At 50.6% G+C, this 12,619-nt stretch overlaps 1 protein-coding gene across 3 annotated transcripts in view; it reads left to right on the plus strand.

Annotated features, from left to right (window-relative positions):
- The window catches only part of ARHGEF10 (Rho guanine nucleotide exchange factor 10), a 143,068-nt gene that overhangs the window by 49,950 nt on the left and 80,499 nt on the right, over positions 1-12,619 (plus strand). For 2 of the 3 annotated variants that reach the window (XM_054497977.2, XM_063668496.1), the window contains exons 8-10: positions 4,121-4,284; positions 7,600-7,716; positions 10,231-10,345. In XM_054497977.2, coding sequence (XP_054353952.1) covers positions 4,121-4,284; positions 7,600-7,716; positions 10,231-10,345 — 396 coding nt within the window. The remainder of the gene's footprint in view (positions 1-4,120; positions 4,285-7,599; positions 7,717-10,230; positions 10,346-12,619) is intronic. The other variant, XM_054497978.2, reaches the window with a different exon arrangement.

The raw sequence follows: 12,619 nt of genomic DNA on the forward strand, positions 1-12,619 counted from the left end.
CTTGTAACACGATTTCCCCAGATTAATGGACATAAACCTGTATGCTCATCTCAGCATGTGTTTAAAAAGCACTTGCTGAGATTCAGTGACCATCCAACATTAAAAACTCCTAATAGAAGGAAACTCACTTAGCTGAATTAAGGACGTGTTCTTAAAATCTACCGGAAACGTAATGGGGAGGAGCTCAAGGCATTTGTTAATTTATTCATTCCCCAAATATGTTTTGGGCAGTTACATACCGAGTACTAGATGGAGGTGTGCCTGCTGTCATGGAGACAGGGTGATTTCATCCTGTTGATCAGGAAAACTCCTAGGTGCTTGCAGGTAAATGTGCCACAAATAAAGTGAGGACCAAAGGTTAGTTGCTGTAAAAACAAGTTTGAAATGCATTTTGGGGTAATTTGTCCGGCCACGTCGGGCATTCCTCACAGAAGGCGTGGTCTGGTGACTGAGAACCCTGCACACTGTGGAAGTCCAGCTGTCAGCGAGGCCCAGTGTGTCCCCTTTGTAAGGACAGCACAAGCTGGAGTTAATGGACAGGCCATCCATAGCAGTGGTGGGGCAGGGAGCGAGTTTCCGGCCCTGTGGGATGCTCTGTGCAGAGCTGTTGTGAGGAGCGGGAGACGGGAAAGCCTGGTGGCTGCAGGAGGGCACCGTGCAGAAGTATCCAGTAAACCACCCATAGCACAGCAGCAGAAAAACGAGGAAATTATATGTGTGTATATTTATAAGAACTCAGAAGCCATGGTGAGCAAAAATCAAGAGGAGAAAGTGACAGTGTGCCGGCATCAAGTTGCATTGAGAGGAGCCCGCGGGGTAGTGCACCTGCATTTCCTCGTTGCGTTGAGAGACGCCGCGGGGTAGTGCACCCGCATTTCCTCGTTGCATTGAGAGGTGCCCGTGGGGTAGTGCACCCACATTTCCTCTTTGCGTTGAGAGGTGCCTGCGAGGTAGTGCACCCGCATTTCCTCTTTGCGTTGAGAGGTGCCTGCAAGGTAGTGCACCTGCATTTCCTCGTTGCGTTGAGAGGTGCCCGCCGGGTAGTGCACCCGCATTTCCTTGTTGCGTTGAGAGGTGCCTTCGGGGTAGTGCACCCGCATTTCCTAGTTGTGTTGAGAGGTGCTGCGGGGTAGTGCACCCGCATTTCCTCACTTGTTTAGAGTTCGGGGCTCTCAGAACACAAGGAGAATATGGGAGAATTCCTTACTAGATGTTATGGAGGCCACACAGGGCCACTTTTTTCTTTTTTTTTTATTGTGTCAGGTATACGTAAATATTCATTTCAGCCAGTTCAGCAAGTACGATTGAGTGGCATTAGGTATGCTCACTGTGCAGCCAATGCCTCCATAGGCCACTTTTTAAATACACAGGGCTAAGGGCCGACAAGATTGTCATCAAGGACAATAAGTCGATGGCGCTGCCTGGTCACTGGCTTGGTCAGAAGACACGTGCCAGGGTGACTGGATTTAACGTCCAGTTTTAGAACCACGAATCTGCCAGCCAGGCATTCAAGAGGACGTAAGTAATTCACTGAATTGATGGTTAGCAAGACCCTTCAAAGTCCTTGGAAGTTCAGTGTTTGCTGGGGGCCAGAACAGCAATTGCGTTTCTAAAACATTGAAAACCACCCATTTTTCATACATCTGAATAGCCTGAGTTGTAATAGAGCTAAGGTAAAGGCATCTAAACATGCCTGATGCTGTGGCTAGGTCCCAGGAGCCTTAACAAGGCACTGAGAGAACTAGATTGATTGATTAGACTCTTGCCAACTGCTGTGCTAAATACAGAAAATGCAGCTCCACCTCTCAAAGGGCTGAAAATCTAATTGAGGTGAAAAAGGTAACATGTATAAAAACCATGTCTGTGCGGACTTGTTTTGTATAGACCAGAAAAGTTGGAAGTCCAGAGGTGGATGCAAGGAAGTAGGGGATGGAGTTTCCTTATAACCTCTGGAGGGACAGTCCAGATACATACCGGGGTGTGTAGGGGATGGTGGTTCTAAGACAGGCTGGAGGAACAGTGCAGACACACGGGGCCGTGTAGGGGGTGGAGGTTCTAAGACAGGCTGGAGGAACAGTGCAGACACACACCAGGGTGTGTAGGGGGTGGAGGTTCTAAGACAGGCTGGAGGAACAGTGCAGACACACGGGGCCGTGTAGGGGATGGAGGTTCTAAGACAGGCTGGAGGAACAGTGCAGACACACACTAGGGTGTGTAGGGGATGGAGGTTCTAAGACAGGCTGGAGGAACAGTGCAGACACACACTAGGGTGTGTAGGGGATGGAGGTTCTAAGACAGGCTGGAGGAACAGTGGAGACACACCAGGGCATGTAGGGGATAGAGGTTCTAAGACAGGCTGGAGGAACAGTGCAGACACACACTAGGGTGTGTAGGGGATGGAGGTTCTAAGGCAGGCTGGAGGAACAGTGCAGACACACAGGGCCGTGTAGGGGATGGAGGTTCTAAGACAGTCTGGAGGAACAGTGCAGACACACACCAGGGCGTGTAGGGGGTGGAGGTTCTAAGACAGTCTGGAGGGAGTGTGCAGACACACACCGGGGTGTGTAAGGGGTGGAGGTTCTAAGACAGTCTGGAGGGAGAGTGCAGACACACACCAGGGCGTGTAGGGGATGGAGGTTCTAAGACAGTCTGGAGGGAGAGTGCAGACACACACCGCGGTGTGTAGGGAATGGAGGTTCTAAGACAGGCTGGAGGAACAGTGCAGACACACACGGGGCTGTGTAGGGGATGGAGGTTCTAAGACAGTCTGGAGGGAGAGTGCAGACACACACCAGGGCGTGTAGGGGGTGGAGGTTCTCAGACAGGCTGGAGGAACAGTGGAGACACACACTGGGGAGTGTAGGGGTGCCTTTCTCTGAGTCCCGTAGTACATGGTAGAGGCTGCAGCCCCTCCGCTCTTGGACACGTGAGTAGGCTCTCAGGATGACTCTTGGCTCTTGGGCATGTGGGTGAGCTCTCAGCATGACGCCTGGCCCCAAATTTCAGGCAGTTGTGCAAGGACTTGACCCATTCACCCGCTGAGCTGAGTTGCTGAGGCTGCCGGGTGCCCGGGTGGTGATCATTGCCTGTGGCACACAGAACGCACTGCAGCTTCTGCAAAGTGAGCTCATTTCATGCATTTTATGGCTTTTCCAGGCTGCTGTTTACCCGCCAGAACTTTTAATCAGACATTTGGAGGACCTGTTTTGTAGTCAGTGGAGAAATATTACAAGGATAGAGTAATTTGAAATATCTAAGGATTGTAAGTGACAAGTTCATGTCTAATTTTGCATTTCCAGTGAAAGCAAGTGTTGGCTTTGAATGTTACTTATGTGCTAAGATGTATATATTCCTCCGTGCTTAATTACTAAGGATTTTTAAGGCCTAGTTTTGTTACAGTGAATGATTTGGATGCATAAAGAATAAATTTAATATTTTTAAGGCATGGAGATTATTTATATCTAAGAAACCAGGTAAAATAAAGAAACATTCATTCTTGTGTGACTGATAAAAGATTTAGAGAGACACTTATATTCTGGGAGTTTGAAGAATGTCATTTTCATTCTCTAAAAGTCTTGTTAGCATCACAGCATTGAAAATTTAAAAATCTGTCTGTATTTTCTTGCTAGTGCTGGTATTTGAATATCTGTATCATCCACCTATCCATCCACCTACCCAAATTTCTATAATGCACCATCCATCTAGCTGCCTATCATCTGTCCACCAATTCTCTTTCTGTCTAATTTTCAAAACATCCTGTAAGTTTATATAAAGGAAGATTTTTCTTCTTGGGAAGTTCTCTAAGGCTGACAAGTTATCTGGCGTGACTGTGGCAGACGCCCATAGCCAGGTGGTCCTCAGGGTACAGATGGGGCAGGGACACTTGTGAGAAACACCTGAAGTGCTTTTCCCCAGCCTCCCCGGCCCTGCCCCGGTGGTGGAGGTGCTGCACAGTGCCTTCTATGGCGCAAGCCCGGGGCTCCGCAGGGTCCTCAGCATGATTCAGATTTCCTTCCACCCCCAGCTCTAGATGATTTGGTAAAACCACAAACAAACAGGCACAAAACAGCCCATATGGAATTCTAAAGTTTTAATTTCATTTTGGAATTTATGCACTCAGATGAAATGATCTATGATGATGTTGAGAATGGGGATGAAGGTGGAAACAGCTCCTTGGAATACGGATGGAGTTCGAGCGAATTTGAAAGTTACGAAGAGCAGAGTGACTCGGAGTGCAAGAATGGGATTCCCAGGTCCTTCCTGCGCAGCAACCACAAAAAGCAAGTATGTGTTCCGTGCGTGTGTGAGGGACGGTGCTCTCGTGTTAACACGGGCAGGGGGCTGTGAATATGATTGCGATCCACCTAGTACTTCACAGTGATTTGTTAAGATGCTGATAAGTAGTTTGGGGAAAGCATAAGATATTGGCAAAGGAGAAGACGTCTCTTGTTTCATATAGTTAAGTATCGTCATGGAAAGATGGAGAAATTAAACTTCTATAAACCACTTAAAAGGTCTTAAATGAGCTCACCACCTTGAATAAGAAAGTAGTTGTTCTCTGAATTGCTTGTGTTTTAATGTATTATGTGCTTTGCACGTAGCACCGTTTGCAGAACACTGAATAGATGGGATCGGGGTTCCCTAAGACACAGCACATCTGCACTTTGCTTTAAGCGAGGTTTGAACTTTAGCATGTTCAGCATGAACAGGAAGATGTAAAAATAGAAGATGTTACGGGACAAAAGCTTCTAAACTGACTTGTGACAATCCTTTCTTTTTTCTTTTTCTTTTTTTTGAGATGGAGTCTCGTTCTGTCTCCCAGGCTGGAGTGCAATGGCGCAACCTCAGCTCACTGCAATCTCCACCTCCCGGGTTTAAGCCATTCTCTTGCCTCAGCCTCCCAAGTAGCTGGGATTACAGGTGCCTGCCAGGACTCCTAGCTAATTCTTGTATTTTTAGTAGAGATGGGGTTTCCCTATGTTGGCCAGGCTAGTCTCGAACCCCTGACCTCAGGTGATCTGCCCATCTCAGCCTCCCAAAGTTCTGGGATTACAGGTGTGAACCACCGCGCCCAGCCTGATGATCCTTTCTTACAGAGAATTTTTATTTTACTTTTTTTGTGGAAAAGTCTTGAGATTAGGGTGCGAGGTGGGATGTCAGAGCTGTAAGGCGTGAATTCTGGAATTGGGTGGTTGTGAGTCATGGAACCTGGGAACCATTCAGCTGAGGCACATCCCAGGTCTTGGTGGTGCCGGGCCGTGCCACAGGTGTTTTGTTGTTAGAGTATTTTTTGACTATTTGTAAAAGGATAGATTCGTGCTCATCTACAGTGATGTCTGTGTACTTTCTGTGTGAGGCTGAGATGGAAGCCACACACAGTCCTCGTCTGAGGCCAGCGAGTCCCGTGTTACTGATAGAGATGGTGACCGGATGCCCGCCATAGTGACAGTTGGCAATAACCGGTGTTATCCCTCCGGTCCCCTAGTAACCCCCAGTAAGCGGAGATTTCATTCCTGGACATAGCTGCCACATCCCTGTGGTTTACAAGTGATTATGGGTTGTCTACAATTCTCATATTCTGTGAACCTGCCTCGTGAAATTCAAGGAGAATCTACTAGATCATGGCGGTCAGCTCACCTACCCAGTTTCATTCACAAATTCTTCCAGGAATTAGATCTTTTCTGCCACCGTCATCATTACAACTGCGATTTAAACAACCAATGAAGCCGCAATTGTAGTTTTTCGGTTTTTTTTTTCTTTGAAATGGAGTCTTGCCTGTCGCTCAGGCTGGAATACAATGGCGTGATCTCGGGTCACTGCAACCTCCACCTCCCAGATTCAAGTAATTCTCCTGCCTCAGTCTCTCAAGTAGCTGGGATTATAGGCACCTTCCACTACCAGCTAATTTTTGTATTTTTAGTAAAGACGGGGTTTCATCATATTGGCCAGGCTGGTCTCGAACTCCTGACCTCGTGATCTGCCTGCCTCAGCCTCCCAAAGTGCTGGGATTACAGGCATGAGCCACTGCACCCGGCCTGCAATTATAGTTTTTAACAGCTGATAACTAAGATGATATTTAGCTTGCTGTAGCTGAGTCAGACACTTGATTTAAACTGAGATTTAAGAAGAGTGCTGGGCTCTGATGGAGGCTCGGTGCGTGCCTCGGAGCGTGGGTTAAATGCTCTTCAGTTTCCCCTTTGTGGTGGGCTGTGGACAGAGGGGCCAGGCCACTGAAGAGCCCACAGGCATTAGTAGTCACTCCTTGGTAGTAATTCAGGAGACCCTGCCCTTGCCTTGGAGCGGACCCATATCCCAGAGGAGCCCTTGACTGCCCGGGCAGTGCCAGTGGTTCAGCAGCCCTCCCTGCTGGGAGAAGAGCTGGGGAAAGCCAGCACACAGTGGGTTTGTGGTGCAGAATTACAACCCAGGAGTGCCGGGCTCTGCATTTCCAGCCTCTCCTGCACCTCCATGTTGCCAGGACAGTGGCCTGGACCGGGGATGGGAATACTGTGTGGGGTGCAGACAGGGCGCCCGTGGGTTAGGCCTGTCCAGGATGGAAGTGCTGCAGGCAGCACCAGGTTTTCTCGTTCAAATAGTCACATTTTAAAAACGACCAAAATAAAACTATATGTTGTTCAAAAGTCATCTCAAAAAATCTCGAATTTTATTAAAAACTTCCTGAAGTGTCCGTGAGATGAGAAATGCCCCGAGACGAGCAGTGGGGCCTCAGCCATGTGCATCTGAAGTGTCTGTGACCACACGGAGAAGGATCCAGGCGGTCCCCAGTCCCGTCAGTTAGAAAGTGACCTCAGGTTGGAGACTCTTGAAAATCCGTGCTGCCATCCCCAAAATATGTCACTTTCAGTACAGTTTAAATACAAGTATCTTTTGCTTGGATGCCAACATAAAAAATAATTTTATGTATTTTTATTTATTGGATAATTTTGATTCCACCAAAATGTAAACGAATGATTTCACAGATATTTTGTGTGTGCGTGCATTTGCTCCTGTCTAGCACAGAGAAGACTCTAGCCTGGTGTCTGGATAGTGTCTGTCTTTTGATGTCATGTTTAACTCATTTCTGCATTTATCTCTCCTTTTTTTTTTTTTTTTTTTTTTTTTGAGACAGGGTCTTACTCTGTCGCCCAGGCTGGAGGGCAGTGGCACCATCACGGCTCACTGCAGCCTCCACTTCCCAGGCTCAAGCGATCTGCCCACCTCAGCCTCCTAAGTAGCTAGGACCACAGGCGCACACCACCCCACCTGGCTAATTTTCGTAATTTTAATAGAGACAGGGTTTCACCACGTGGCCCAGGCTAGTCTTGAACTCCTGAGCTCAATTGATCCTCCCACCTCCGCCTCCTAAAGTGGTGGGATTACAGGGGTGAGCCACCGCGCCCAGCCAACTATTTGTGCGTTTATCTCTCAAGGACCAACCGGGCTAGTAGTGGGGACTCTCACATGTAGTCCCAGAAGCCCCCAGCCAGGACAGGCCTGATGTGCCACTGCAGACGCTGCCAGCATCCTCTCAATGTAAAATTGTCCCAAAGAACCAAAAAGAGCCTTTTTGTGAAAAGACTGTGTCTCTTTATGCTGTAGCTTTCTCATGACCTAACCCGTTTAAAGGAGCACTATGAGAAAAAGATGAGAGATTTGATGGCAAGCACTGTGGGCGTGGTGGAGATTCAGCAGCTCAGGCAGAAGCATGAACTGAAGGTAGAGTCTTGCCCCCGGCCGCTGCCCCCACTTGCCGGCCGGGCAGTAAAGAAAAACCGCGCGGCTCGGTCGGTCCTTGCTGTCTCAGCAGCGGTTCTCAAAGGGTGGTCCGGGGCTCCCGGAATCCCCCGACGCTTTGGGGCTCACGTGGACTCTGAGACGCTCTGTGCCTTTCACTCTCTCCCTCTTACGGGCAACCCAGGAACATTCTGGAGGCTCCACAGCTGTGGCCTCACGCTGGTGGAACGCCATCCGGCTGTCTACGTGAGAGGCGTTTCCAGAAATGCACAACAATGCCACTTTCTGTTTGTTTTGGAAAATACAGCAATTTTTCATCAATGTTATTTAAGATAACATGTAATAGGTTGATTATTTTTTAAATGAACATTTATAAAAATATCCAAAATTTTTCAGCGTTTTAACTTCAAATGCAGTAAATATTGATACATAAAACCCTGGTAAACGAAAGCCATTTGGGCTCTCCATAATTTTTAAGAGCGTCCAGGACCCCTGAGACCGGAATGCTTGAGAACTGCCAGACCTGAATGTCGTGACAGTCTGTTCTGCACGATGTCTTTTAAAAGGGCACTGTCAAGTACTGTTTCCTGCAATTTGACCTTTTATCCTGCTGGTATTTTGTGATCATTCATATGTGTTGAGTGGCACTCACTGGAAAGGGATGTGCACTCCACACAGCTTCTGGAGCAGCCGGCTCATCCGCCCTGTTGTGCTTGGGCCATCAGAAGCTACAGCCGCCCCCTGGGAGCTGTGTTACCCCGTCACATCCAGCATCCGGCTGGTTCCCCTGCAGGGTGTCTGGTGGGACCTGCTGGAGGCTGCAGGCAGTGTGGCGGGGTTTCTGAGGAGTGGAGGATACCATCAGAACCACGGGAGGGGTGTGTGAGCTACGTTTGGAGATTGTCACAGACACGGGGAGTGCCCTGGCTGAAGCAGGTGAGGGCACTGTGGGAAGTGGGGAAGGAAGGCTGGGGAAGCAGCCAGGGCCGGGCCCAGTACATTTGCTTCCCCTAGTGAGAGCAGCCCCGTGTCAGCCCTGAGAGCTGGGAGACTTGGCCGAGGCTGTGACCTGGAACCCCAGGTCTCACCTGCTCTGCACGGGGTCTCGCCTGCTCTGGGGCTCAGGGAGCATGGCGGCCCTCCAGTTTGTCAGTTTGCAGTTCTCTGATTCTCTGTCCGGGGACCCTGATGGGGCTGGCTGAAAACCAAGGGTTCACAGCCCAGGTCTGGGGTTGAGAAAGAGCAGGATGTGGACAGGCTGTGCAGGATGTGGACAGGCTGTGCAGGACGCAAACGCGCAGGCGGGGCAGGGCTGTCTGCGGCATCAGGCGGGAGGCAGGGGACGTAGGTGCAGGGGCCAAGGAAATGGCAGCAGGACATGGTCCCATGTGGGGTTGGGAGATGCAGGAGCAGGGGAGCCCACGGGGGACGTGATGTTAACGCCGTCGATGGGGGACAGCTTGCAAGTGATGGAGATGGGCTGGGGCAGGCGATGCGGGTGTGAGGCCATGCGTGTTGTGTGGTGTTCATGGTGAACACTTCAGGAAGGCAGCCCTCAGGCTTTTGGAAGTCCAGGGCAGGCAGACACGGCCAGGGCTAGAGCGACACTGTCTGCACGCTGGTGCCCAGCAGCCCTGCCCCTCACGCGGTGATGTGACCCAGAGTGAGGAGAGCCTGGTTCTCAGCTGCACTGCTGGTCCCTTTGAGAGGTCCCTGGTATGGGGACATCGGTTGTCCCATAAGAGATTATCTTTTAAAGACGAATCACTCAGCGTCCAGTGGCTAGTACCTCAGATGTTGGGTTTTTAAGGAATAAGAAATCAGATGGCAGGAGACGCCTCAGACGCCCCTAAGTCTAGGCAGCCGTGAGTGTCCAGCACAGCTCTGGCCGAGGAAGTGGAGGCAGGGAGCCCCAGGCCAGGGGGACATGGCTTCCGAGTCTGACATCCGCAGCATGCTGTACCCCGACCCTCTTTCGGGTGTGTCCCATGCGTGTCTGCAGCATTTGCCAGGGTCTTGCATTCAGCCCCGTGGCTGAGGCTGGGTCCGTGTAAGGCGGCCCTGTCAACAGCTGGCCATGCCCCAACATGGGGTGCAGTGGGAAGCCCCGGGGAGGTTAAAAGGCTGAACTGGAGCTGTGAGCGTCTGCAGTTAGTTGTTTTGCCATTTAATTCAGGGCGAGTTGTGTGACATTTGTGCATGTTAGTGACTCACCTGTGACCCCCACGTAGCCCTTTGTGTGAGTGGATCACATATAATACCGTAAATGGAGCAGGGAACATGTTTCACCATGTCCAGGAAGGGCTGTATTTTTAAGGTCTGTTTTTTCCTTTTTTCCAACCAACAAAACCAAAACAAAACCTAGCCTAGAACTGCACGTGACACATGCGCTCACAAGAACCAGACTACTTGACAGTATTCTTTTAAAACAGGCAAATGAAAGTCGCAGGTGGGTTCTGCCGCTGTCCCGTTCTCACATCTCCCTCTCCATCGCAGATGCAGAAGCTCGTGAAGGCTGCGAAGGACGGCACCAAGGACGGGCTGGAGAGGACCAGGGCAGCCGTGAAGAGGGGCCGCTCCTTCATCAGGACGAAGTCTCTCATCGCGCAGGGTCCGTGCCTGCGGGTCTTCTTGTGGGGAGGACATGGGGTTGGGGAGGCGGCCACACGTTGTGGGGAGGACTCGGGGTGGGGGGCGGCCACACAGGCTCCCACAGCCTTGGGGAGCACCAGCCTGCTCAGTGCTTGGGTCTGAATCAGCCCTGCTGACCCCGGCCTCCCCATCCTGTGGGGGTGGCGTTTTAGACTGAGGGCACCAGCAGCAGAGAATCATTGAGAATCACTGGCTGGACATAGGAAGGGCTGTGCAGGGGCCTCTGTCACTGTGGATTCTTGGCACTGGACTCTGTATTTATAGCACATTGGCCCTCCTGGGCATGGTCCCACAGGGACTGAGGTCGTGAGCATCCTGAACTGGGATTTCAGGAACCTTTTCCTTGGTGAGGGGAGATTTGGAGTAGACAGCAGAATTTCCAGGTTTTTCTAAACATCTCACGAAGGCGCGGTGGTCTGTGCAGTTATGTGTGGAAAAGGCAGCTGGTGTGGAGGTGTCGTGCACGGCGGCAACAAGCGGCAGGCTGGGGTCATTTACCATCCGAGAAGACTTCTCGGAGCCTTTGTGCACGGATGTCCTAAGGTCGAGTTACGGGAGGGTGGCTGAGACTTCACTGTCATACAGGGGTTGCTGTGACTCTGACCTGGCATTTCGTGGTTGTTTCTCCAGCTTTCTAACGTGCCTGTCTGGTGCTAGGACGTGAGTAGCATTTGCTAATATCTGTACTTGGAAGGGACTTTACAGTCACGTTTTCCCTCAAGGAACGGCCTCGGATATGATTTGTAATTGGTATGACATGGTGTAACTCAGGAGGCCTTTTCCTCTTTCAGTCCTAATGAAGTGCTCGGCATCTCAGACAAGGTGGGGGAAAGCTGTCAGCATCCCCGAGGGGTTTATTTGGTGATGGAGACGGGCAGGTGCATTCTAATAAAATGTGCAGTAGTACTGTGCCCTGATGAGGTGCCATGAGGTGCTCAGGGCAGCAAAGGACAGCCTTTGGGGAGGTGGCCATATTTACACAGCCCCTGGAAAGCACAGGCAGCTCTGTCCAGTGAGGAGTTGGGATTTGGAGCCACATTCACTGCCTCAAGGAGTGTGTCTGCTACCAGCAGCAACCCCCCGACTGGGGCCCAGATCCCAGGAGCTGATCACAACTGCCCACCCGGAGCCCATGCCAGGCCCCTGAGCCAGGATTTGCAGGCTGGCAGAGTCCCCCGGGACTGGGTGTGTGGGACAGTCTGAGAAGCCCTGACTCAGGCCCTGGGAGCAGGTCGTGCTTTGTCTCTGGTTTAGGGGTACTCTTTTGAGGGTCAGTTGGAGAGATGCGGCAGTTTAATAGGCAAATCCTTGGCCGGGCGTGGTGGCTCATGCCTGTAATCCCAGCATTTTGGGAGGCCGAGGCGGGCAGATCACGAGGTCAGGAGATTAAGACCATCCTGGCTAACACGGTGAAACCCCGTCTCTACTAAAAATATTTAAAAAATTAGCCGGGCATGGCGGCGGGTGCCTGTAGTCTCAGCTACTCAGGAGGCTGAGGCAGGAGAATGGCATGAACCCGGGAGGCGGAGCTTGCAGTGAGCCAAGATCGCGCCACTGCACTCCAGCCTGGGAGACAGAGCGAGACTCCATCTCAAGAGAGAAAAAAAAAAAAAGGCAAATCCCTAACCTCCCAAAAAGGGCAAATCCCTAACCTCCCAAAAAGGGCAAATCCCTAACCTCCCAAAAAGGGCAAATCCCTAACCTCCCAAAAAGGGCAAATCCCTAACCTCCCAAAAAGGGCAAATCCCTAACCTCCCAACCCGAGTTTCCTAAGCCATAAAATGAGACGCTTGGACAGAATTTCATTCTTCGTCCTGGTTGTACCTAAGAATTAACTAGAAAGCTTTTAAACATGCTGGTGCCAGGCCCTCCTTCCCTGGCTGATCTGTTGATCTCTGAGGGAAAAGTCTGCGCATCAGTAGGTTTTAAAGCCCCTTAGATAGATGTTTCTGTGCAGCCAGGGTTTGGGATCTTTGAACTAGAAAAACTCAGGTTTCTATCCTCTAAAAGTGCCTGTGCTTTTCTGATTTCCAGCCATTTTGTGGATGCTTTAATGTAGTTAGCTGTGTTTTAAAAAATGAATGTAGGCATTTTCTTGTTTTTTAGAGACAGAGTCTCAGTCTGTCGTCCAGGCTGGAGTGCAGTGGCACGACCACAGCTCACTACAGCCTACACCTCCCGGGCTCAGGTGATCCTCCTGCCTCAGCCTCCTGACTAGCTAGACATACAGGTG

The sequence above is a fragment of the Pongo pygmaeus genome, chromosome 7 (genome assembly GCF_028885625.2).
Source record: "Pongo pygmaeus isolate AG05252 chromosome 7, NHGRI_mPonPyg2-v2.0_pri, whole genome shotgun sequence".
Taxonomy (NCBI): Eukaryota; Metazoa; Chordata; class Mammalia; order Primates; family Hominidae; genus Pongo; species Pongo pygmaeus.